The 26441-nt window shown below is 39.2% G+C and overlaps 1 protein-coding gene across 1 annotated transcript in view; it reads left to right on the forward strand.

The window, feature by feature from the left end:
• myo1d (myosin 1D) overlaps window positions 1–26441 on the forward strand; it is a 113767-nt gene that overhangs the window by 31239 nt on the left and 56087 nt on the right. The window contains exons 12-16 of the mRNA XM_040014380.1: window positions 13510–13580; window positions 17073–17147; window positions 18011–18143; window positions 18846–19012; window positions 22677–22884. Coding sequence (XP_039870314.1) covers window positions 13510–13580; window positions 17073–17147; window positions 18011–18143; window positions 18846–19012; window positions 22677–22884 — 654 coding nt within the window. The remainder of the gene's footprint in view (window positions 1–13509; window positions 13581–17072; window positions 17148–18010; window positions 18144–18845; window positions 19013–22676; window positions 22885–26441) is intronic.

A 26441-nucleotide genomic window follows, 5' to 3' on the forward strand; every position in this document is an offset into this window, starting at 1 on the left:
TTGGCCTGATGTGTCCTGTTCTGAATGTCTGTAAAGGTTCTCAGTCATCCAGGTCATCGTAGACTAAGGAGCTTGGACGCTCCAGATGCTTTTCTTTCCAAGCTCCTTAGACTCAAGTTCTGAATGTTTTTCTCTGTTATTTGTTTATTTATGCAGTGCAGACATCAGAGTAATGTTGCATGAACCTGATCTTTACACAAGAATTTTATAACTGTTACACTGAATGTTTGTCCTATTTGGCCGCTCTATGGATTATTTAAATAACGTAGACTGTGTTGGAGTCTAGGGTTGCCACCGTCATCATGCCTAGGCATCTTTATTTATATTGCACTGTTAGTGTTAAATTTTTTTTTTTTATAACTATACATATATTCTATTTATGGAAGTGTTTTTTGGTGTTTGAGGAATGTAAAATGGATTTATGGCTTTGTATAGATATGCTTTTTTGTTTTGTTTATTAGCCAAAGCTTTATCTTATGTTTAGAACGCACTCTACTTTCCTCAATAGATCTGTGTTACTGAAAATCAGTAGATAAAAACAATCTATCTCTATAGAGATAGATTGTTTTTATTTACCATGCCAAATCATTTTAGAGTTCCTCTTTAAAATGATGACACTCAGTGACCTTGAAGTGACGTTTTAATTGAAGTGGAGGCTTCATGTCTAGTTTGGTACTGACTGATGTTGGAGCTGGTGGGTGGCTGGATACACACACTTAAACCTAAAGTGTTAAATACCTGTATTATTGAAAAAACGCTGACAAATTTGCTCAGTCTTTGGTCACGTGTTGTCTTGGCAGTTAAGGAGCTGTGATATGCAAACTGCTGTATATTTTACTCCACACATGGAGTGTCACATGACAAGCCCACAGTTGTTTTTCTGGAAACTCTTATAAAGTAAAAAAACCAAAAAACTAACCCATGAGAATTTTGTTAGTATGTCTGTGTTATCCGTCAGGTATGGAATAGATTTGGAATTTCTTGGTCATAAAAAATGAAACATTTTAGAAGTTAAATAGTGTTGTCATTGCTGACACAGGGTCACTGAAAAAAACAGAGCCAGCAAGAGAGAAACTGTATATTACTGTGACCTCAAAACAGACACCCTAACCTACATTCATATGCAAATTAGTTCTTGGGAAAGTTTTAAAATGTTCAAGGCTTTGAGCATTCAAGGAGAACACGAGCTCTGCAGCCTTGAAAGACTAACAGAAGCACTCTCACCTCATAGCTCAGAGCTCCTCAAGTTGGCAGGATGAAAGTGTGAAGATGTAGGGAGACCGAGAGAAGAGGAAAGGGAAAGTGAGGTGCAATGTGAGAGACTGGGAGTTGTTATATGAGGGGAAGTGAGATGTGCACATTCCACGAGAGAAATGAAAGGGGTGAAGCACAGTTTTATGAAAACAAGAGCTAGGTATTATTGTATTCTTTCCCTCTCCCATCAAAATAGATTCCATGAGCACATAGATGTTTCCAACAAAGTAATAACACTAGATAACCTACCCATCGATAAAAGACAAGGAAAATCAGACATCTGAGTAACAAAAGAACCAGATAATTATCAAAATGGCTTAAAGGTTGTGCAAAAGAGAGAGAACATTGCTTTCAACCAAGCTGCAGCTTCCAGAGTTGAAAAATGAAACCAGCACCAAGACTGCAGTTCCTTTAATGATATTCAATATAATCATCTGATATGTAATGTGACAGGCAGTACAGCCTGTTGCTAGCCTTAGCCAATCGTTTAGGGTGGAGCCCTAAATAATCTAAATATGGTAGCTCTAAATGAACCAAAGGTCCAGACGGTGATGGCCAGTGTGCTGCAGTCAAGGCTTCAAAGCCAGAATTCAAAAATCAATGAACAACACCTCATTGGCTAAGTATGTCTGTGATCTTTATAGTTATTTGGCGGCTTGAGGAAAAACTCAAGAATAATATTTGTGAGTAGTTACCGGATGTGTAAAAATAAGCGATTGTGTTTGCCTCTATTCAAAATGAAGATGTCATCTGTTGCTTTATAAAGAAAAGCCAGGTCCAAGGTCAACTGAGCAACTCTGTTTTCCATGCGAAGGATATGAATGTATTTGTGTGTTATATAACTGCAACACCACAAGGGGTTTGAACTTATTTAAACTGCACTCATCATGCAGTTAAAGTGTGGGCTTTCAGCTTTAATTCAAGGCCATGTTCAAAAGTAAGTAAACCTACATACAGTAATTTTGAGTTTAAGCTTATTTGTATGACTTTAAATGCTGAAGCTTTGCTATCAATGAACCCACAGACATCAGCAGATGCTGGATTTCATTTAACTGAGATATGTTGTCAGGCATTGCTTAGTGCTGCTTGTGTGTGGTTGTTTGGGCATTAAGTGTTGTCTTCAGTAGGTGAAAGGCATGCTCAACTGGGCTGAGGTCAGAAGAGTGAGCCATTTGAGAACCATTTAGTTGGCTTTAGCAGCTCTACGCTCTCTTTTCTGGTCTGTTTTTGATACGACTATGAAAGCTCACACCTATCAATTTAGCATTTCTCAGTATAGACAGTATAGATATTTATTTTGGGCCATGTCATCAATAAACACCAGTGATGCAGCTTCATTTCCAACTATACATACCTGCATTATGCATAAAGATGCTCAGAGATGGGCAGTAACGCGTTACTTGTAAACGCGTTACTGTAATCTGATTACTTTTTTTAAAGTGACGAGTAAAGTAAGGGATTACTATCGCAAAAACGGTAATTCGATTACCGTTACTTTCCCGTAAGCACGCTGCGTTACTGCGTTACTAAAACCGTGATTTTTTTTTTTTTTTTTTTTTTTTTTTTTTTTTTGCGAGAATGTCTCATGACAATGACTTAAGCGAGTGCGACGTTCGTGACAACAGCTGTGTGCAGATCAACAATGGATAATATATCGAGTGCAGGAGAGAGTATGAGCGTGCAGCGTTTAAAGCGTGGAAGTACTGACCTTACTTTGAGTTTTATTCCATAAAAAGTGACAAAAACATTAGTGTCCGTTGTGCGTGGGAAGAAAACTTCTTTTTACAGCGGGGAAAAAAACCCCGTAAACAAGCACCGAGTGCGCTACGAGGTAATGGGAAACTCACAGAGAAACTCGCGGATTCTTCCACTGACCGCTGCGGCACACCTGCACCAGGGTAAACCTCCGCCTACCCCACTCCTGCTTTACAGGTGAAAATAGAGCAAAAGGACCGCTAGTCTTTGACTTTATTTATTTTCTGCTGTGTTTTACTTGCATCTATTTGAAAGACTGAGTGTAAACACACAAAAAATATTTTATTTTATGTGCTGGAATGTGCAGAAAATAGGTTTAAATGTTAAACTAATTTCTTCAAGTCAGAGAATGTTGCATATAATTTAATTTTTACTTGATGCATAAAGTTAAAAGATTAAAACTGATAAAACAAGTTTAAAAAAAAGAGACTTTTCCATTTGATTACATTTTGTATGATGGATTATGTAGAAAAAGTAGAATTGGGCTGAAAGATCTATCGCTTTATCACCTATTCAGGTTGTAAATCGTGTTTATAAAAAGTAACTAAGTAACTAAGTAATTAATTACTTTTGAAAAAACGTAATCAGTAAAGTAACAGGGATTACTTTTTTTGGGGAAGTAAACGGTAATTAGTTACTGATTACTTTTTTCAAGTAACTTGACCAACACTGAAGATGCTTTAGTTATTCAGGTTACTGTCAGACAAAATAACAGAAAGACTTGTAGGTATAACTCGGTGTAATTCATTAGAATTACTTCATAATGATCCTAAATAACAAAAGCACTATAGTGTAAAATTAAATAAAGCAGTTTGAACATGAAGGAAGGTTCAGTGCTGTATAAAAATCCATTACCTTTCACTGGTTATTTTACTAATAAACTGCTTGCTGAGTGTATACGAAATGTAAACCATTTCTGCTTCAGTGTGCAGTAGTCGCATGAGAGCCTCAAAAGCTGATGAGATGGAAATGAGACATGCAGAGCAAGAGATTGAGTCAGAGATCAATTCCAGGAAATGTTCACGTAACACGATCTACCGTAATGTTCTCACTCTGCTTCCAGGACTGAATGATGCTACGCTGTCGTCTGGCTTCAGCTCACAAAATGTGACGCACGAATACGTACGCTCTGCAGTGTTCGTTCATTCGCTACATACTACATGTGGACATTAAATTTGGCACGCCGTTGTCAAAGTAAGAAGAGAGTGCATTCCTAAACCGTTCTTTCAGGTCTCCATATGTCATGTTGCGTTGGAGTCTGCTGATCTGAATTTCTTTTCATTTGCTTCCAGGCTTCTCAGCCTTGTTATGAATTAATCAGGCAGTTTTGATGCATGGGAGCTGCGGGCTTGTTTACAGAGAATTCTCACCTAAAGGGAAGCGCTTGAATCTGATGCGAGTGATACATCAGTCAGATTTTTGCTTTTGGCGCCATAAAATCCAGCTGTCTCCAGTTTTTGTATCAGCCTGTGTGTGCTCGACTCAACACTTTAATCACACTGAAATCTAACTAGTTTCATAAATGTAATGACTCATCGCTAACAAACTGTGTAGTTTGACTGTGTCTACACGCCTCGTCGCCTTTTTACTTGATTTTTTGTCTTCTTGCACCACAAACACTGAAATGTGAAAGCCTTATTGTTTAAATATTTCTTTCCTATTTTAGTCTGCACGGTATGTTTGTAGGCTCACAGTTACACAACAATTTAAACACTTGCTGTAAAGTTGTAGACAGTGATTGGCCTTTTCAGTTTTTACTGCAAGTTATTGGGTATGACCCTGATTACAAAGCGGAAAACCACAAACAGTAGAGACCAGCTATTGAATTAGATGTCAAATCTGCAGTAGCTTATTGTGTTATGTCTCAGTGTTTACCACTGATTTGAATATTGTTTGTAAGGGCGTTGTATCCGGGCTTGCGTGTGTATAACCTTAACATTTTTGCTAACAATTGGGTGGATGGATTATCTTTATAAGTTTCTTCCCTCGTAACACAGATATTTTATTTGGCCGTAACATTTTAAATAAATGTGCTCAGGCAGCTGTTTTTGTAATTTAATGTGTGCTACTACCCAACCATTTACAAGCACACAGAGTTAGTTGTTCAACATAGAGCAGAATTTGATAGCTAAAGATCCAGAGATTCCCCTCAGGAGAAGATCTGAAAGGAGAGCAAATACCTCGTTTGCTCCGTATCTGCTGGATTTTTGTCTGATTTTGTTTGTAGCTCCCAAGTGGCCCCCAAAAAAAATCTGGTATTGCAGGTGTAAAGATTTTCAACAGGAAACACTGTGATTTGGGCTGCTGAAAAGTGTTATTGTTATACTGGATTTATTAAATAGAATAACATCAGCTTCATTTTCTAATCTATAATTTGCTAAAGCAATCACATGTTTGGTAGCATTTTGCAGCAAAATATCAGTTTTTCTGTTTTTTTTATTAGCTTTTAAATCTTTCGTTGTTTCACTTTATATATTTCAATTTTCTCCCATCTGCTTTCACTGTTTTCTTTTTTTACCTTTCACATAGATCACAGCATCGCAGCGTGTGGCATGCTATGGCGCGGCATACTAATGGGATGTACATGAGTATATGCTTGTGTATGTGTGTCCTCTGCCTTCTGCTACATGTATGAGTGCACATGGTGTACTAAGTGGTAAAGCTTTTATGGGCCATGTGTTGGTGATGCTAATCACTGAGATGCTGGTCATTAGTCCCAGGGATGCACAAGGTCAGCTGTAGCAGTCAGGATGGACACAGGCAGCTAACTGATGCCTCTGAGAGGAGAATCGGTGGCGTAAAACGGTTCAGCAGCAGGACAGTCTGATGGTTGTTTCAGGGTTTGTACTCTGTCTGTTGGTGTCTGGATTAGCATGTAGTTTGACATGCTGGGTTTTAATGTCCTGACAGCTGCCACTCAGTGCACTGGGCATGAAACGTAAAATCCATCTCCTCATCTGCCACCTGCATTGTTGACTGTGGTGCCTAGTGTGAGTTCTTGACAGGCTTGGAGATAGTCAGATGCTTCTCATTGGGAGGTCTGGCTTGTGCCATCATAGATGGCTCTCCAGTCCAGAGGCTAGAGAGCAGGAGGGCACAGGTGGCAAACAGGACTGCAGGAAAAGTGATTGCAGGAGGTGATGGAAGGCGAGAAGCTGGCAGAAAGCGGGGCATTACACATTAAGGTGGAGGTCACTTTTATTGACAGTTTAACAATAAAATCTGTTCAAAAAGGTTTGGTTTGCCAGAATGAGATCCACTGAACTCGCCTGTACAGAAACATGGCCGATGTGTCTAATGTAACAGCCAATGTCAAAACCAGTAGCCATGTTTCTGACATTTAATATTGGCTGTTACATTAAACAATAGTTGGACCTTAACCGCTTTAGTTATTGGACTAATGACAAGATGATCAACATTAACTTTGTATTTTAGGGTAAATGTAATTTTTGTACTTCATTTGAATCATTTTTAAGTAAAACTTTAAACATTTAACCTCCAAGGACCTGGCGTCCACATATGTGGACATCACATTTTGGGTTATTTAGACCAAAATACTCAATTTTGCCCTACAAGGGCCTGATATTCACTTACAAGGACATTATACTGCTACTGTTCTATGGAAATTTTAAATGAATATCCTCATATGTGGCTCTTATTTTTCTTAGAAACAAAAATAAGGTAAAAAAAATAAAAAAAATCTGGTAATTCTTTGTTTCTACATTCATCAGGTCCCAATCAGCTCAAATATCAAAGAGAAATTAAAGAAGGAGGAGGTTAAAGACAATTCATACCACAGTGCAGACATGTAGTGTAGTTTATAGTATTGATGGTACATGTCTTTTTTTTTCTCAGATTGGACATTCGATCATTTTCATAGAAGCAACATATACATTGTTTTAGAAAACAGCAAAAAATTGTACCCCGGGGGTTTCAGACAGCATGGAACGTGCTGTTAAAAATGTTTTTAAAAAGCTACCTATCCTTCTGCTTATCCAATTCAGGTGGAGGCTGTAGCTCATCCCAGCTTTTACAGAACAAGTCACCAGTCTATGACAGAGCTACCACAGAGAGACAGACAACCAGTCACACTTAATTTCATAACTCTGGCTAATTTAGTGCCAGATTTATTGCGCCCACACGCTATTTTGTCCCTTTTAGTAAATCTGGCCCTTAGAATCACCAGTTACCCTTACCCCTGCATGTCATTGGACTGTGGGTGAAAACTGGAGTACTGAGACAGAACCTATTATCTTTGATTCATGAAAACATGCGTACACACAGAAAGGCCCCAGTCAGCCAGGGGTTTCACACCCAGGACCATACTGATGTGAATAAGGTCAGCTGTGTAACGTGAAACATCTACTTTTATCTTCCATTCTGCCTCCGTGCATACTGGCGGTTGGGTGCATACTTTGGAGGTTTTATTGAAGAACTATTCTCCAAGTGTCTGAACTCTACCAGAGGGATTATCCAAATCGTGTTTCTTGTTTGAGTGGACCTGAGGAGATCTAACAAGTAACTCCTATAGCAGGTCTGCTGAGTTGAAAACCAGTGTCTGTGGAAGCTGTAGCCTCACACACATTTTCCATTTTTTCTTTTACATTTGTCACCTCTCGCTTTGTTGATCTTTCCAATTACATATATGTTACCAAAGCCTGATGTCTGGCTCTTAGTGCTGCTTCAGTCCTTTATCTTCATGGTCAGGTATGTTCTGAACATACTGCAGAAGAATGAGTAACCTCTGCTTCAGTTTCTGCTGTCAGCTCTGTCCTGGTTGTTTTCATCTCGTCTTTTCTATTCAATTCAATTCAATTTTATTTATATAGCGCCAAATCACAACAAAAGTCGCCTCAAGGCGCTTTTCTCTGCTAATAAATGTTGAAACATGTGACAGCAATAAAAGGAAAAAGTGAAAATGACGCGTGGAAGCTTCTTATCACTGCTTTTTGTCGTTTTGACACCAGCTTATGTTACACTGTGTACCTGACGCGCTCGGCCCACAGTTCTTGTCTGTCTCTCGCCTTCTCACCTCAGCTCTCGCTCTGCTTCTTCTCTCTGTATTTAAATCCTCCCATCTCTTGTTGCCCCATCTCTTCTGCCTTCTATTCTTTTATCAAGATGATTTTAATGCTCGTTATTTTGAGGTTAAATGAAATTATTTTTTGTTCTGTCTATCTTGTTTCCATTTTCATATTACCCGATCATTCTTTCTTCTTGCTCAGTTTCATTTTATGTTTTTGGCTGTACCTGAAGTCCTTTTCTGTTTTTAATTAAATGCTTTGGCTGTCGGCAGTAATTTCTGCTAAAAATGCATTTCATTTTTAAAGCAGAACAGGGTGAAACGAAGGCCAGAGTGGTCGTGCTTCTTTGTTTCTTTGTGAATATGAAAATTAATTTTAAACCATTTTTTTTCTGGCATCGTACATTCAAATTTTAAACTGCAAATCAGATAAAGCAAGCATGGTGACCAGGAACACCTTAGGCTTTGGGAACTCTCTTGTGGTCTTTTCAAATGTTTATTACACCATAATTACTATGTCCTACCACTTAAATTAGCATCACTAGCATTTGTTTTTTTAATTTTACTGAAATAACTGTGAGTTGCTCTGCAGTTATTCTTTTAGTTATTCTTACATTTTTGCCTTGTTCACATTTTAGCAGCTTCTGTCTTTAGATTTCTAAGATTAAAGATGAACCTATCTCATGGTGAGTCATTCATCTGCCCACAATTTACAACAATCACTCCTCCTCTTGATCAAATTTTAGTGAAACTTGCAAACAATGATCATTTAATAGGCCTTCACCCAAACTGTACTCTAGGTCAACACCAAGGTTTATTCTTTAATTTTATCTTTGAATTTTAATGGATCATGAGCTGAATGTGCTACCGCATCACTGACACTCTCATTAAAAATTGTTAACTTTTATCTTTACTGATGGCTTATATAACCTGATGGGTCATAGACTTTATTTTTTAAAGTTGACGATAAAGAAAGTAAAATAAAGAAAAATATTTAAACTTTCCTTAAAAACACGTAGTTCTTTTAAAAAACAATTGCTCTGAATTTAGTGGCATCCCGAATGAAATTCCATTGTGGATACAAATTTTAGTGACTGTTAAGTTATATACGGGCAGCGTGCATTGAATGTTACATGTGAAACAACCTGAGAACATAACATTCCATTGGCAGGTGAATAATTTGAATTTTATTTATATATATATATATATATATATATATATATATATATATATATATATATATATATATATATATCAAAAGAATTGGGATTTACAAAAAATATAGATGTTAATAATCACTGTATGTGTGACAGTGTTTCCTCAGACTGGTCCACCCGTTATGGAGGAAAAGGTACATACAGACAGATATATCCATATGTACACTATTATTATAGTAAGATATTTGTGCTTTTTAAATACAACCTTTCAAAAAAATACAAGTTGTTAACATAGTGTAGAAAACAATATGAGTCAGTACTTCACAGTACTGGTTAGTACTGTAGATTGTATTAGTGCTAATCTCACTGAGAATAAATGCAGCGATTTAAGTTGACCAAATAATTGTGCATCTACCCTTGCTTGTGGCTATTTCTTCTGACATCAAAGTCTCTGTGTTGCCGTTATTCTGACCATTGTTCTTTCTTTTAAGTGGCTTCTTTCTCCGTAGATGCGCACGCAGCACCACAACCAGCACTACAGCAGTCTCAAACTTAATGCTAGGCTGAAACCCAGACACGGAGGAGGTGCTAACAACAGCGCTGCCAAGATTTGTGTCTTGTCTACATGTGTGCATCCTGCTTTTGTGTGTGTGTGTGTGTGTGTGTGTGTGTGTGTGTGTGTGTGTGTGTGTGTGTGTGTGTGTGTGTGTGTGTGAGATGGAGTGTATCTGATTGGGATGGATGAAGGGAAGTATGGCTTCCCACAGATGCAGGCTGTCTGTCTGATATAGCATCTGTTTGTCTGTCTGTTCTGTGTTTCGGTGTGTGTTTAAGGCTAATAACCCCTAAAAAGTGTGTTTGATTTTTTCAAACAGTTTATCTCCTATACTTGAGAGAAACATGAAGAATTTGCTGTACTTACTGAATGAACTGAACTTACTTATTTATTGAATTTAGACCATATAATATAATTTATATAGTACATATGGTATAAATAATAAGTAAAATGTATAGTAAAAATGTAAAATGTATAACTAGAAAATGCATTGGGGAAAAAAAAACTGGACATAGCATGCAAAAAACGTACGGAAGATTAGAAGTAGAAGAACCATACTGTGGATGCTTAATCAGCATCCACACTAATAACCAAAAATAAAGATAAATATTTTTTATGGGATTTTCAGATATTCCAGGATCATTGGGATTGATCTGATAGAGTAGGGTTTTTTCAGCCCAGATACAAGAGCAGCAGTGAGGTCCAGCACTGACAGGTGATGAGGCCTGGCCTGGCTCACAGCCGGTGTTCCAGTTCATCTCAGAGGTGTTAGATGAGGTTGAGCTCTGCACAGTCAAATTTGTTCCATGCCAAGCTTTCAAAAAATTCCCCGCTTGTGCAAGTAGCAACAGGAAAGGGACGTTCAGAACAGCATCTAAAATATTTTGGGAAGTGTGAGGCTTTTCTTTGTTCCTGTGTGTTAATGAGACAATTGATTTGTTATGCAAGTCAGGATGTTCTTACTGTAGCATAAATATTGAGGGTGGCTTTCTCTGACACAAAAAAGCGGATGACAGTCCGTCTTTTGCAAATTTCTGTTTGTGCATGTTTTTGCTTTTCTTCAAAACAAAGGATCGGGCTTGGTTTTGGTGCTATAGGTTTGGGATTGTCACTGATTAGGATTAAACCACTGCAGTAAATTTTGTTCAGATAAGTTCTGAACCTTGGAGCAGAGCCACGGTAATATTTTAGTTTTAAAGTCTGTAACTTTTGAAAGGTTTACCTCTAGGTTCACACTACAACTTTGACTTTTCTGGACCTCCTAAAATGAAGAGTTTCAGAAACACTGTTTACTCTGTTCACTCTGTTCTAGTTTGTAAAAGTCTGGAAACTGAGACCTGCGAAGCTCACACATATTTTGTGATTTCATTCTTCTTGTGTGTCTGTAGTGATGGATCATGCTCCTTGTACCAGTATATTTCTTTGCAGTCTGTGGTTTTCACCCCCATGACCACCTTGCACTCAAGCTAGTTTCTGCCACACTTCTATCTTATTGTAAATCCAAGCAAAGACACTTTCACGCTTACTGTTTGCCATTGCAAACAACCAACCTTCTGGTTGCTAGTTATACCCCCCACACATGACCAGTGATATCAGGTGTTTACAGCCCTGGTGGTTTAAAGCTTACCTGAAATAGACAGGACATGTGTTCAGGGTAGCCTTAGAATCTGTAGCTGTTTTCAGTCTTCCAGGCAACTAATTATGCAAGTAATTAGTAGATTAATTGCTTTAGAAAAATGTTTAACAAAATGAAGGAAAAGCAGAAAAAATGTCCTGCAGTCTAAACCCCAAAGAATTTAGTTTACAATTATATATTTTTAAAAAAAAACCCAAAACAAAACAGAATATTTTCACATATCTGAGGAGCCAGACCAAGCTTGTAGTATTTCTGCTGATGAATGAGTATGAAACAGCTGTTTATCATTATAAAAGACAAACTTTTTATAGACCAAAGCCCTGTCCGTATACTTCTGGCAATACTCTGTGACTGTCGGGGCTTTTCTTTCTCGACCCATGTTTAGATATCCATCCCAGGGGCTTTCACGGGTTATTTTTTTCTCTCCTTGTTAAAAATCTTGCTGCTTCCTGTACCCTCACCCTTCTCTTCCTAATCACTTGTGTCTCCTTGGGATTGCGACAGAATCTCGGGATGCCTCTCACTCATATACACACACACACACACACACACACACTTACTTTACCCAGCGGCACAGCCCATAATGAACTCGCTGCTGTGCAGTTGTGGATGAAATAAGAACCCTGATGTGCTCATCAGAGGCTGTTTCAGGGCTGCGGAAGACTTCTCTGCATCTCCATTCATGCTTCCTCCCTCTTTGCTCTGCTGTCACTGGCCTACATACATGTGTCAGTATAACACACACACACACACACACACACACACACACACACACACACACACACACACACTTTATTTTTTTTACTTCTGTCTCTTCCAATCACACCACATATATCCCTCTTCTTTCTCCTTGTCTCATCTCTGCTGCCATGTCTATTGCCTGTGCCTTGAATGTTTTCATCACCTTCTTTTGTTTCTTTCTGTCCTCCCCCCTCGTTGCTCTGCTTTGTGAGACATTATCAGAGACGACAGTCTTGGTGTTTTCTGCCCCGTTGCATCTACTTTTGCAGTAACAGCTCTGCCCATCACTCTATACAGTTTAACTTTAATAGTTTGTCATGTAGAGAGCTGCATTAAAGGCACTGGAGAAGAAAATAAAATCGGAAGGTTTTTTATGGGGTCGCCTGTGGCTCAGGAAATAAGCTGGGTCATCTACTAATCAGGATTTTGATCCGTGGCTCCTTCGCTCTGCGTATCTAAGGATCCTTGGGTAACATACCTAAACCCAGGTTGCCCCTGATGCATCTGTCAACCTTACGCTTGTCATAGCAAGAAGGTCCTGGGTTTGAACCCACTGGCGTGCTGGGGCAGTTCTGTGTGGAGCTTGCATGTTCTCCCAGTGCCTGCATATGTTCTCTCTGGTGCGTGTTAGGTCAACTTGTGAATGTGAGCTTGAATGGCCGTTGCTGTGTTGGCCCTGCAATGATGATGATCAAGCAACAATCAAAACGTGGCCTTCAAGTTAAGAAAACTTTGACCTTATTTATTATTAACCCTGGCGTACATAATGTTGCATTGATATCCACTCTGTTGATGGTGTGGGGTTTTTTTTAACCTCCTAAGACCCGAACTCTTCCACGGCATTCATTTTTAATTTCTCTGTGATATTTGGGCTGATTGGGGCCTGATGAATGTAAAAAGAAAGAATTACCAGATTTTATTTTTTTTAACTTATTTTTGTTTCTAAGAAAAATAAGAGCCACATATGAGGATATTCGTTTAAAATTTTGATAGAACAGTAGCAGTATAATGTCCTCGTAAGTGGATATCAGGCCCTTGTAGAGCAAAATTGAGTATTTTGGTCTAAATAACCCAAAATGTGATGTCCACATATGTGGACGCCAGGTCCTAAGAGGTTAATAGAGCTGTGAGGGGACTTAAATGTAAATCTGACCCATGTCTGCTTATTTTGGAGCTGAACACTTGTGATTTGAATTGGAAAGCTTAGGTAATGGGCTGTACAGTACTAACAAGCAGCACTGATGTAACACTACTTTATATTTTTTAGATAAATGGTGAATGTCTCTTTCTTTGCCTTAAGGCTCTATGCTTTTAATACATTGTTCTGAGGAACACTTTAGCGTGTCATTGCTCACTCGCTGCTCTCTCTTCTCGTCTGTCTCTGCAGCTCTCACCAACTGACAAGAGTTTGGAGTTTGACAGAGACTTTCGCATCAGGCACTATGCAGGAGATGTGGTGTAAGTATCTAAGACTTTTATTTATTCAGGAAAAGCTTTTACTGATGATTCATCCTCTTTTCCTCAGCTTTACATATTCATGCCTCAGAGCTGGCGACTCAAACCACAGCCTTGCACTCTGGCCCACTTCAGGAGCAGATGGAGGTTTTGGTTCTTAAAAGAATCTGAATAGTTTTCAGGGCAATAAATCACACTTTGCAACTGAATTTTAACCAAATCGTTGTTTCATAACCCATCTTCTTTTTTCTTTTCAACAGTTAGCTTCCTGTAGGGATGTCTCTCCAGTTAACTTAATGTTAAAAACACATTTACATTGCTTTCACTTACTATTTTCCAGATATAATAGTCATGCTTTAAAAAATGTAAAACTCTCTCTAAACCAGCCCCCGAATCTTTTTATCTAGTCCACCTCAACATTTACACCATCTGCTACTGATGTCAAAGAATTGGCTCTCAGTGCCCAAATACCCCGTTTGACTGATTCAAACTGAAAGCGTCAAAGACATCCTTTGAAATGAAGATTAATCTTAATCAAAGTGATCAATTTATAGTTTTATCCACATGGAATTGGATTGGAAAGGCAGTGATGTGCCAAGTCATTGGTGAAAACTGTCATTATAGTCAATCACTCTGCCCATTCCAGTTGTGTAAGAAGACTGGTGGACAGATTCAAATATTTAAATGACATCCTAATTACATGATGTCTCACAAAAAAAAAAAAAAAATGCAGCACCATTTCCCAGTCCCAAATCCCAGAGTACTTACTTGGATGCCATTCAAAAGAATAAACCAAACAGGCTAAGCTTCCCAAAAAGTGCTCTCAGGGAAGCATGTTGAGCCCATTTGTGAAGGCTAAGTGTCTGCCACCCAGGGGGATGACTGAGGCAGAGGAGCAGGTTCGACAGGCGGCCTTGATTGGTCCCTGATCGTCTTACACCAGGCAGGAGGCAGAGTAATATTTGTAGTGGCTGCATCAGTAACAGCATGCATTTACTTAAAATGATTTATTATTGTTTATTAGACTCATGTCACAGTGCAGCTCTGGTTGAGCAAAATTAAGTAAACAAAATTTAAACTGTTTGTTAGATTCAGGAAACAGTCACAGGTAGTAGTGGTAGTAGTAATCTTTGTCTTTTCAGAAGTTCCATTTGTGCCTTTTTATGTGAGATAAATACAACCAAAGAAGACCCTACAGACATTAAGAATAAAAATAATATTTCGAAAAACCAAGGCGTAACTATGTTTTGTTTGACAGAGTGAGACAAGGTATAAAAGATCTCTGAGCATGAGAAATTGTGGTACCCTGAATCTTTGCCCATTCCCACCAGTTAAGACTATGCCAAACTGCGTTGTTGCTGACGTGCAATTTTATTGAATTTGCTCTTATTAACTACAGACAGTAAAAATTCCAGGCAAAAAAGCAAAACAGAAGGCGAGTACATTCCACATGTGCATAGAAGAAAAGAGCCAGTGTGTATCTATCAAAGACATGTGATGTCTTTGATAGATGACATGCGTTTATTGTTGGCTCTCTTCCACAGCGTGTCTTTGTCCTGTCTTCCTCCCCTCACCACCAACCAGTCACGGCTCTTGGCTCCCCCTCCCTGAGCCTGATATTGCCGGATGTTTCTTTCTCTTAAAAGGGAGTTTTTCCTTCCCACTGTTGCCGAGAGCCTGCTCAAAGTCGTCTGATTGTTGGTGTTTTCTGTTACTACCTTAGAATATAACGTGCCTTGTGGCAAATGTTGTTGGGATTTAGTGCTATATAAATACAAGTTGAATCAAACTGTTGCAGCTTTCACATGAGATGCAATTGCTGTTTCCTTTCTTGTAAATGGCACTTATGTTTGAATCCTATGACAGATTTTCCTTGATCGCTGTCTCTAAATATTTGTATTCATTTACAACCTCAGTGCTGTCACCACTAACAGCTACCTGTTGGTGTGTCTTCCCACAAGCTTTTAAAATGATTATAAAAAAGGTTCATTTATTTTCTTGTTAACTAAAAAAAGTGGATCTGAATATTAGCCTCACAGTTTTCACATGAAAATTATTATCATTTGAAAAACAACAATAAAATTTAACCGACCACTTTAAAAACACTGGACAGAGATTACTGGGATAACTGGATTAGGTGAAGTGTCCCAGCTGCTGTCAGTGTGCTGATCCTACAGTGTCCGTTAATATTGACGATTAGTGTATAAAAGCCCACCTGCTCACTCTTCTCAGATTAACACCCCACTACAGTCCTTCTGTGGTGAAAAGAACAAGCTTACCTTCCACTTGTGCTTCAGGGTGTGCTCCCACTTGCTCTCACCTGATGCTGAAGTTGACATTCACGTGACATTCACTCCCTGCACCTGATGTTAAAGCTGCTCTTCCACACCTTAGACTGCAGCTGGAGGCCACATTGTGGTCTCCCTGTTTAACTGATGCTGTCTAAATCAGACATTCACAGATCCATCCATCCACCCATCCTTATCTTGGTTGGATCATGGGGGTAACAGTCCAGGCACATAAGCCCCTCCCTCTTCTTAGCCACCTCTTCCAGCTTATCCAGGAGGACCCTGAGGTGTTCTCAAACCAGTGTCTCCATCATTTCATGGGTTACGCAAGGTCAGGGGTGGGCAATTCCAGGCCTCAAGGGCCGGTGTCCTGCAGGTTTTAGATCTCACCTTGGGTCAACACACCTGAATCACATGATTAGTTTGTTACCAGGCCTCTGGAGAACTTCAGGACATGTTGAGGAGCTAATTTAGCCATTTAAATCAGCTGTGTTGGTTCAAGGACACATATAAAACCTGCAGGGACACCGGCCCTCGAGGCCTGGAGTTGCCCACCACTATTCCAGTCTGGGACCGCCACAGAGAAGGATCTATTGCCACGAGATCTGAGATAAGTCCGTGGGATGGACAGCATTAATTTTGAGCTAGACCTCATGGTTTTTCCTGGAGCATAAACAGAAAGGAACTCAGACAGGTAAGAAGTGGCTCAGGCGTTAAGTGGCTTAAAAGCAAAAAGTAAAAGTTTAAATTGGATCCTGTAGGAGAGAGGAAGCCAGTGTAGAGAAGCTAAAACTGGGGTTATATGCTCTCTCCATTTGGTACCAGTTAGCAGGCGAGCAGCTGCATTTTGGACCATCTGAAGACGATGAATGGAGGCCTGGTCGAGACCAAAATACTGCTACTCTCTACCTCGACCCGGCTGTAGTGTTGTTTTACCAAATGTGTTGATGCCACTCAGTTGCACTGACTGGAATTTGCTGTATTAACTGCAGCAAAAGTCTGTGAAATCTGTGTGTGGAAGATCTGCAAGGATTTAAAAATGCAGAAATAAAAATTCACCTATGCATTTGTGGCTTGTTTTTGTTGTTGGCACCTGCGTTGTGAGTCCTGGGGGATATGTTTTACAACCTCTTTGGAGAAGAGCAGTGTGCATAAAATGTGTAGACTGTGTCCACACATGCATTTACCTCTGTCTGTATTTCTACAGGTACTCAGTGGTGGGTTTTATTGATAAGAACAAAGACACTCTGTTCCAGGATTTCAAGAGACTGCTGTACAACAGGTAACACAACACACAGTAATACACACTGCTTCAATTTTCAATCACCTCCACACACACTCTTCAAAGTGTCTCTTTCACTTTCTAGCACGCTGATTACATGACAGCTCTCTGAAAAGAAGGACTAGTGCAATGAATCCTCTCCCAGCTTGCTCTTATCCTCCTCCTCCTCTTCTTCACCAGTCCTCTTCAGCTTTTTTTGTGCTGAATATAAATGTGATCAACTAATTGCTTACCTGTCTAATGTATGTTCATGGCATTCTTAACACAAATCAGAATCATGACATTTTTGAAAGCAGATCAGTTAATTTTGGCTGGAAGAGTATGTGCTAAGTGTTGTAGCCATATGGAGCTGTTATCCTTATGAGAATGCCCCCAATATGCATCCAGGCTGGGGCCAAGCATTGCTGGAGGCATTATAATTTCATGCTGTCTGTCTGTACTTCACTTGAATGTGATATTTCCTAAACAGAAACAGCAGCTCTTGGATTCAAGGGTGAATTGATTGGATTTAAGTAATCAGAGGTTAAGGTCATCCAGAAGGCTGAACACAAAAAGATGTTTTTAGCCATGACCCAAGAATTCAGATGCTAATTATGACAAAAATTCACACAAATTAGAGAAGATGATGATGTGATGTCCCTTTTCCCCCCAGAAGGTGAACATTTTACTTCACTGTGACAATAGATGGTCTTGACCATAATAGGTCTCATTAAATGTCATGCTTGGATTTGATTAGAAAATCTTGTTGAAATGTTACACATATGTCACATTTAACATGGACGAATATTAAATTCTGCTGCTTCTCTTTTTGCTCAGTAGTCTTGTAAATGTTGATCTTTTCTCTTTACTTTTTCTCTGTCCAGTTCCAACCCAGTACTTAAGGCCATGTGGCCTGAGGGCAAACTGAGGATCACAGAGGTCACCAAGCGACCGCTGACGGCTGCAACACTCTTCAAAAATTCAATGATCTCATTGGTGGAGAACCTCGCCTCCAAGGTGAACCTTTCATAAGTGCTGCATCAGATAATATTCATATTGAGCAAGTGGATTATAACCCTATACGTGTTCCTAAGAAGGAATTAAAGTGAAGAGAAAGATTCTGACTACAAATCCTGTTAAATGACACGACCTCTGTACACTTGCTGATATGCAATACTGCAAGTTTTATTTTTTAAACTGTTTAACCTTACTTTACATATTACTCTCAAGTACATGAAGTAAATGACCAGACTTAAAGAAAATGTTCATGTTTAGGGGCAAATAAAGATTGTATTAAAGCAATCATCTTCATCAGAGATGCTAAATATTAATAAAAACTACTTGCCCAAACTACTTCCTGTTATCTTCCGGATATGGTTTAATTTGGAAGAAATCATTGCACAAAACTGTGTTTTGTTTGTCAGTAGTATATCTGAAAGTTATGCAAAAGATGACATAAAAGACAGTCTGAATGTTACGGGCATTTGTTTTATTCCCCACATGCAAAACACCTGAAAAATATGAAACCGCATTCATGAGGTGAAGCCTTAATGTGCGAGACCAACTTCCCAGCCCCCCTTTATTTGCTGTTCCTGGTGTCCGTGCGAATACACGTCTGTTACAGAAGAGCATATAGTTACTGTATATCACCACTGCAGTTTGAACTACAGTAGAAAACATTGGCTGGTGTGTAAATCCACCTTGTGTTGCTCTGTACAGGAACCCTACTACGTTCGCTGCATCAAGCCCAACGATGTCAAGTCCCCTCTGCTCTTTGAGCATGAGCGCTGCCGTCATCAGGTGGAATACCTCGGGCTGCTGGAGAACGTCAGAGTGCGTCGCGCTGGATTCGCCAACAGACAGACGTACCCTCGCTTCCTACAAAGGTGCGCCAAAACACAGTCTTTCAAAGCACCTCTGCCCTATGATTAAAGATGTTTGAGTGAATTATATATGGATATTTTAAAGGGCTTTACTTTCCACTTAAAAGGCTGAAACCACCTATGTCGATCGATCCTTCATTTATGTTTTTGATTCATCTTTTTGCCTATAAAATGTTAGGTGCCATTTTTTTACTGTTTTCTATCTATCACACTAGCCCATCACAAACTGTGTGGAAAAAAGCAGCAATTTCTTGCATGTGAGAAGTTGAATTTAACAATATTTTGACATTTATATTCAGTGCTGGGAAACACTTAACCTTACCAACACTGCATCCCAGATTGTTTACAACTTGTATGCATAAGAAGGAATCAAAACCATCACAGTATTTCCAAGTGTGTGTTGCACATTTACACAACATCCATAAGAAAACAATCAAATGTGACAAATTTAATACAATATTTCAAAATAAACACACACATGAATATAAATTTTAGGCCTTTGAAGCATGAGTATTGTCCAAGTAGAAGAAAAATAACCTACTTTCAATTACTCATTTATTCACAAGGGGTCGCCACAGCGGGTAGCTCCGCATATTTATTTTTTTTTACAAATCTAAAACTGGTTGGATTCCTAATTCTTTTAGTCCCCAAGGGGCTGAGTGTGAATGCAGCAAATCTTGCTTTCTAACAGCAGCACATGTCAACAACGCATTAGAACAACAACAGACCAAATCATTTAATTAAAGATCAAGTGGTCCTGATCTAATTGCACCTTGAAGTTTTTTTTCCTCAGTGAGCAGTAAATTAATTTGGTTCAGTCAATTAAGCAAGACCATTGAGAAAAATGACCACAATTATAAATCATAGTTTGATGTATTTTTCATGCTAGATGAAAGTATGGTAGATTTGAAGGTTTGTGGTGCATGATTCATTTTTTTAAAAACATTTTCTTCTCAGATTAGCTTTAAAATGTTTGTGCAATGAGAGACTGAGCTTCCCTCACCTGAAACACTATTATTAAAATGTTATTGAACCCCTGAAGCTGTGCGTCGATCAGGCATCAAGGATATTGCACAAAAAGTCTTGACTGTGGGGTGTAAATATTGTGTTGTGTAACCTAATCAGCATCCAATCAACTAATCAGCTGCATCTCTAGCAGCTATTCTAAAATAATCCCTTCAGTGTCTTCTTTTTTTTAAACAGTAATTTAGCGTAATGTTTTGTCCTTTTGATTAAAAGCAATTCTAAAACACCCACATTTGATTATAATTACTGAAGAGGGATGCTGATAGGGCATCTTAATTTGTTGAAGAATTACCCAGTTTTAATGTGGCACAATAACAAACAAACAGCAAGTACTAGTCAGTGACCTGTGTTAAAAACTCATGGTTTATTCATAGGCAAAAGCTTCGACATGTTGCAAACCTGTTTACATTCTAATTAGTTCTAAATTGCTTGCAACTGGAGGTGCAACAACTGGCCTCTGAGGCTTAAATCAATACAGGAATTTAGTCAAGAAATCTAACATATTTGACCAAGTTGAAAATCGTTCATTAAAACACTTTTTTGATCATGAAACATGAAACAAAAGTTATTAGCAAGAAAAAAAAAACATAATGTTACCATAACTATTATAAATAATAAAAGTTAAAAGATTGAATTTAAAGACTTAGTACATTCCAGTACGTTTAGTGGATTCAAACAGAGCTTTAAGAAACGTATTACCTACTGCTACATGTAAGGCAGAATATCATCATCATCATCATCATCATCATCATCATCATCATTTATTTATTTATATAGCACTTTAAAAACACACCTGGTAGACCAAAGTGCTGTACAGTACTAATATGCACATAGTAATAAAACCAGACAGAATAGAAAATCACCTTAGCTGATTCTGACATAGACTTGCTGCTTCCACTAATAATAATCATCCAATAACAGTAAATTAAGGATCCTGCATACCTTTACTTTTTATCCTTCAAGTATATTTTGTTCTCTGTGGTTATTTTAACATGACACAGACACCTGGGGAGTTTCAGAGGGACACCATTTAGTCTGCAAGGCAGGGGTCTTTATTTTTAAATGTAATTGGATTCTCTGTGCATTACCTGTGTCTGACTTCCTGCCTTCTTTGTCACGGTGCTGCAGTGCATTGTTTTATTGGTGCAGTCCCAGTGGGACTTGGGTAACTCACAAGAGCTTGTTTAGTTCTTGTTTGTTCTGTTGACTCTGCGCTGCTGTTAACTATCCTGTGACAGGCGGGTAGTATAGGCTGTATACAACAGTATGACGTATGCATGTACTGCAAGTAGTGATGTATAGTGCATTTCTTTCACCCGTTGACCAACACATCTGCTAAATTTGCCTGTTTTATATCTAGAGCTGAAATGTAGCATGTTTTTGACAACAGGCTGCAAAACCAGCTGATTCTGGCTTTTCATGTGTGCTGTTCTTTTAATCTGTTTGTGTTTCAACACAAAAGAGATATCCAGAGACATTACTTGGGGTCTTAGAACTTATCAACATATTAACAATGGGCATATTAACATTTCACTGGATGCTAAATTAATAATACAAATCTGCAATCAAAGAGATCCATAATCTCGACAGTTTAAAGTCTTGCACGCAGCAGCGTTCATAAGAATGTTCTGCTTTGGCCTCATTACATTTCTGTAATGAGGCCAAAGCAGAACAAAAGCTCAGGGTTAAACTTTAAAGACTATTACAGGACAGATGTGGATTCTTAGAGTCCTCCGATAGCACTCGTCCTCTGACATTTTAAGCTTCACGTTCTTTTTTTAATTAAAAATACAAGTCAAATATCACTTATTGGGAACTGATCACTGCTGATAGAAGATATAATAATTGTAAGATTGTTTTGTTCTAATGGAACATAATGCGATCAATCCCATACTTACACAGTGTACAGTGTATTAACTAACACTCCAAAATAGTACACATACTTGTGCCTCACCCTTATTCCCCAGCTGTCACATTCACCCACTGCCCTCCTAGAAATCCTGCTGGATTGAGGATTAAATAATGAGACTTTTGCATAACATGCTAACAAGGCATCCAACTCCATTACTCCAGTCCTCCTCGGTGATGGCATTATATCACAGCCTTACCAGTGGATCAGCTGTGAAATGACTCAGATCGCAGCTGTTACGTGGCAAAGTTTTGAAAACTGTTGATTTGATCTGGCAGCAGTGATGGCATCCTGAACTCCGGCAACCACCCCTAAAGTCTGCAATTAAATAGGAAGTAACAGAAGATGATGATGCGATGTTTGCTTTGAGAGTGTCGATGGAGAAGTATAGAGAAGATTAGAAGGAGTTTAACTGTTTGTTTTTGAACCCAGGACTTGTTATATCTATGTAATCTGATGCTGAAAATATATCCAGAAAATGTTCTCTGAATTTAACTATAGCATTGCTAATATGTTGATGTTTAGCAGGTATAAAGTACCATCTTGATTTGACGTATTGGCATCGTAAACAAATGCAATGTACAGCTGGGGCTGATGGGAGATTCATTAGTTGCTGGTGTTTGTTCTAAAAACAAAAACAAGTCCTCAGCAAAGTGAAATATATATGTATATATAGAATTATCCAGATCCTATTTAACATTTCTTCATGCAAACACTTTGTCCTTCCTCCAGATATAAGATGATCTCCGAGTTTACCTGGCCAAACCACGACTTGCCATCAGACAAAGATGCAGTCAAGAGGCTCTTGCAGGGCTGTGGGTTCGACCACGACGTGGCCTACGGCAAAACAAAGGTCTTCATCCGCACGCCGCGGACGCTCTTCAGCCTGGAGGAGCAGCGAGCTGAAATGGTTCAGAGAATCGTCCTCTTCCTCCAGAAAGTAAGAGTCTGACTGAATCTCAGTAGATGATGAATCAGATATGTCAGCTTGAAATGTAAATCAGTTGTGTCAGTATTACACTGATATCATGGGAAATTTATTGGTGATTTCGTGCTGCCAAACTAATGAAAAGCCCCCCTGTTGTCACTGATTTTATATTTTCCTTCTCTTTTAGTCGTCCTTTTACATCCTCTAAAACTTGTCCTGAATTCATGCAAAAAAATATCCTTTTATGGTATTCATTGACAGTAAAAGGGTTCCTAATTGCAAACATCTGTTATTGTAAATACCTCCGATTTCCAGTCATCAACAGCTATTATCTGATTACGGCCCTTGAAACAAGATCACGAGGTTCTTCTTGTTTCCAGACCCAAGTCGTGCTCTCATTGATATTCACCAGCTTTTGTTCTGCATATGAATAACCTGTGAGACTAGAAAAGCTCAGCCTGTACTCCAAGTTATACAAGCGCCGAGGTATTTTTGGACCTGATATAATCTTGTACTATTAGCATTATTCTCTATCTCTTAGGGTGAATATCTTTCTGCCGCTTCTCTTTGTTGTCTGAGTTTTCACCCACGCAACTCTCGCACAGTTACCAGATAAGATAAGTAGATCTCTAATTTAGAATTAAAGGTGAGTCTGGGTTTTGGGGCAATAACAGAGATGTTCTTTGTGTTAAATTAAAAGCACCACCATAATGCAGATGTGTCCTCATGTAATTGAGCCATGTCTTTGATGTTTTTGCTTTGCAGACTTTGAAGTTAATCACACCTGCTTTAACTGTGAGGTCTCTGCAGGTGTCAGTGGACTGTAAATATGAAGTGAATTAGTTGTACCTAGATTGTTCAGCTAGATGTTAAGATTGGCTTGGACTAAGCTTAGACTTTCCTTACATATTGGGAATAATTCAGACTGTACATGAACGATGCAAGTAGCCATATTGAGGGCTCATGGTCAGCGTTTTAGCCATCGCCATCTTGGTTTTTATAAACCAGGCATCAAAGGAGCAGGTAGTCACGCCCCAAAGCTACCCATCTTTATCGTATAGTCAGTTGAGACTATAACCTCATATGGACTCATGTGACTCACTGCTGGTCATGAAAAAGAATGCACATTTAAAGCACTGTGCATTGATTTCACTTGACTTTTCAAATGCTAAAAGGTTGTGTTCATTTTTTATACAGTCTGTGGATCAAGCATCTGATACCGGGAGACGTAAACACATAGCGAGAAGGAGTTAACTGTTCTTCAATATTTCTTGATCAAGTGATTTGGATTCTTTTGTATGTTTACCTTCTTCCGTGTCACACATTTAAACATTTCACAGTCTTACATGTGTGTTAATTGAAATGAAAAGTGAACTGAAATGAAAAAAAACTGAACCAATTGTTTATTTATTTATTTTTATTTTCATTTCTTTTCTGCGCTTCCTGTTTTGGCTCGCCTGCAAGCTTTGCCTCCTGCTGCTGTATCAATTAGTTGACTAATATATTGTTGATTAACAGCAATAATTTGTCATTTGTCAAGCTAACGCCAAATGCATGTTCCAGCTTCTCAAATGCGACGCCTTTTCTCTGGTTTGTACAATTACAGTTAAATAACTTCAGATTTTAGACTGTTGATGGGACAAAAGAAACACATGAAATCAGAATTTATTGCTTTTTCTTCCAGCTATATATGCTGCAAATGATCTGTTATGAATATTGATTGCTGGTGTGTGTTTCTCTGCATTCATGCGTCAGCGGTTTGATGACACCTCCTTCAGGCGAGAATGTCAGTGTCTTGTTGTGATTACGTCGCATTCGCTGACACGTGTCGGCTTAGCGTGCAGAGTACAACTTGTTATTTTTTTCATTTACTTTGATAGATAAAGACATGAGTCTGAGAATGTGGACTGTGGCTCTTTCTGCGTATCAAATTGAGGACACGAAATGCAAATCGCCCGGATGCTTCAAAATGCTTCTTTTGATTGACAGCCAAACGGCAATACTGTCAGTCTGTCAGCAGTTTGTGGGCGTGCAGTGTGTACACACTCTACACACATCTTACAGACTATAGCCTACATTTGGAGTCATGTGATTGGCACTCACGCGCTTTTTCCCAGCCTATCATTACATTACCTTCGCGTGGGCAGATTCCTTTGCACCATGTTGCTTTCATCCCTACCTTTCTCAAACATTCTCTCCAACCTCTCAGACATGAAAGGGTTATCCAAGCCATATTAACTTTTGTACAGGATTGATTGGCTGACCTTATCGATCCGTTTGACCCTTTGCAGGCTTTTCCCACAAGCTCGCAGGACGGGTGTTGGCTCAACCGCTCCCTCAGGAGAATCTTATCTTGTATCTCACAGGATAAGCAGGCTTTGATAATGAAGGGAAAGCCCAGAGGATTTGAAGCTTCCCCACCTAAGCAAACATCACAGCATTGCTGAGGTGGAAGAGGGGTATTTAATCTTGCCCTCTGTCAGCATTAAAGCTAGGCGTGCAGTTTGCGCTTAACACACAGTCGCATGCCCATTCGCTCATGCGATATGCATGCAGTGACACACAAAATCAAATAGTGGTGTGACAGCAGAATTGACTCCTGTATGTACCACGCTGTTACTCAAACAAACATCCCAGACGGAGTATGATCTGCTGTGCCAAGCAATCCCCTTATCAGCACCTGGCACACCAGACTGCCTTATGCCAGTCGAGACCACAGTGCCAGGGCTGTCATTGTATGACTGCGGCTCAGACACACTTCTTGTTTCTCCGTTTGCTCTGTGGATTTATTATAAAACCACTCAGTTTGCTCCATCAAACAACAAAAAAATCCCCCTACAATCTGTGAATCTGCACAGTCTCCTAAACACAGGTTGAGTGGCCGCTCATAGTGCCGATGCTGCTGGTCGGAATCGGGAGATCATTGTATTTTCTGTGTCTGTGCTGTTGCTTTATTCCTTTAAATTACCATAATGTACAATAAACCTGGTGTAGCTAGAGGAATGGACTGGTGCAGGGGGAGGGGCAAGAAGTCCTCTACTGCTTCATTTAATCCTCTACCCTTCAGCCCCTGTATTCACGTGCTCACACTCGCCTTATCTTCCTGCTTGTTTTTGTGCTACTGAGCGCAATACCAGTGATTGCTCTGCATCCATGTCTGTGCAGTCCTGCACTGACAACACTGAAGCCTGCCACATTGAAAGCAATCTGATTATTACCACTTTGAGAAATGAAAGCATGAAGATTCCCAAAAAAAAAGCACATGACATCTCAACATAAATACAGATGTTATAAATTATACATAGGCCACCCCCACCTTCACTCTGTGTTAAAATGAATATTTCATAAATTCAAGCTCAGCCATCCACATCACAGTACCTGTCAGCGTTTGTCAGAGCAGGGACGATGACGAGAAAAGAGACACCCCCCTCTCGTGTATTCTGAGCTGCCGCCTTAATTGCTTTCCAAAGCTTTACATACTCTCCATAGCAGTGGGTTTATCAGACGTGGCGAGCGTTATGTCTTGGGCAGTCAGCTTTCACAGCGCAGCCACAGGGGGCTTGTCTGGG

The sequence above is a fragment of the Simochromis diagramma genome, unplaced genomic scaffold, assembly GCF_900408965.1.
Source record: "Simochromis diagramma unplaced genomic scaffold, fSimDia1.1 OVJJ01000669.1, whole genome shotgun sequence".
NCBI lineage: Eukaryota > Metazoa > Chordata > Actinopteri > Cichliformes > Cichlidae > Simochromis > Simochromis diagramma.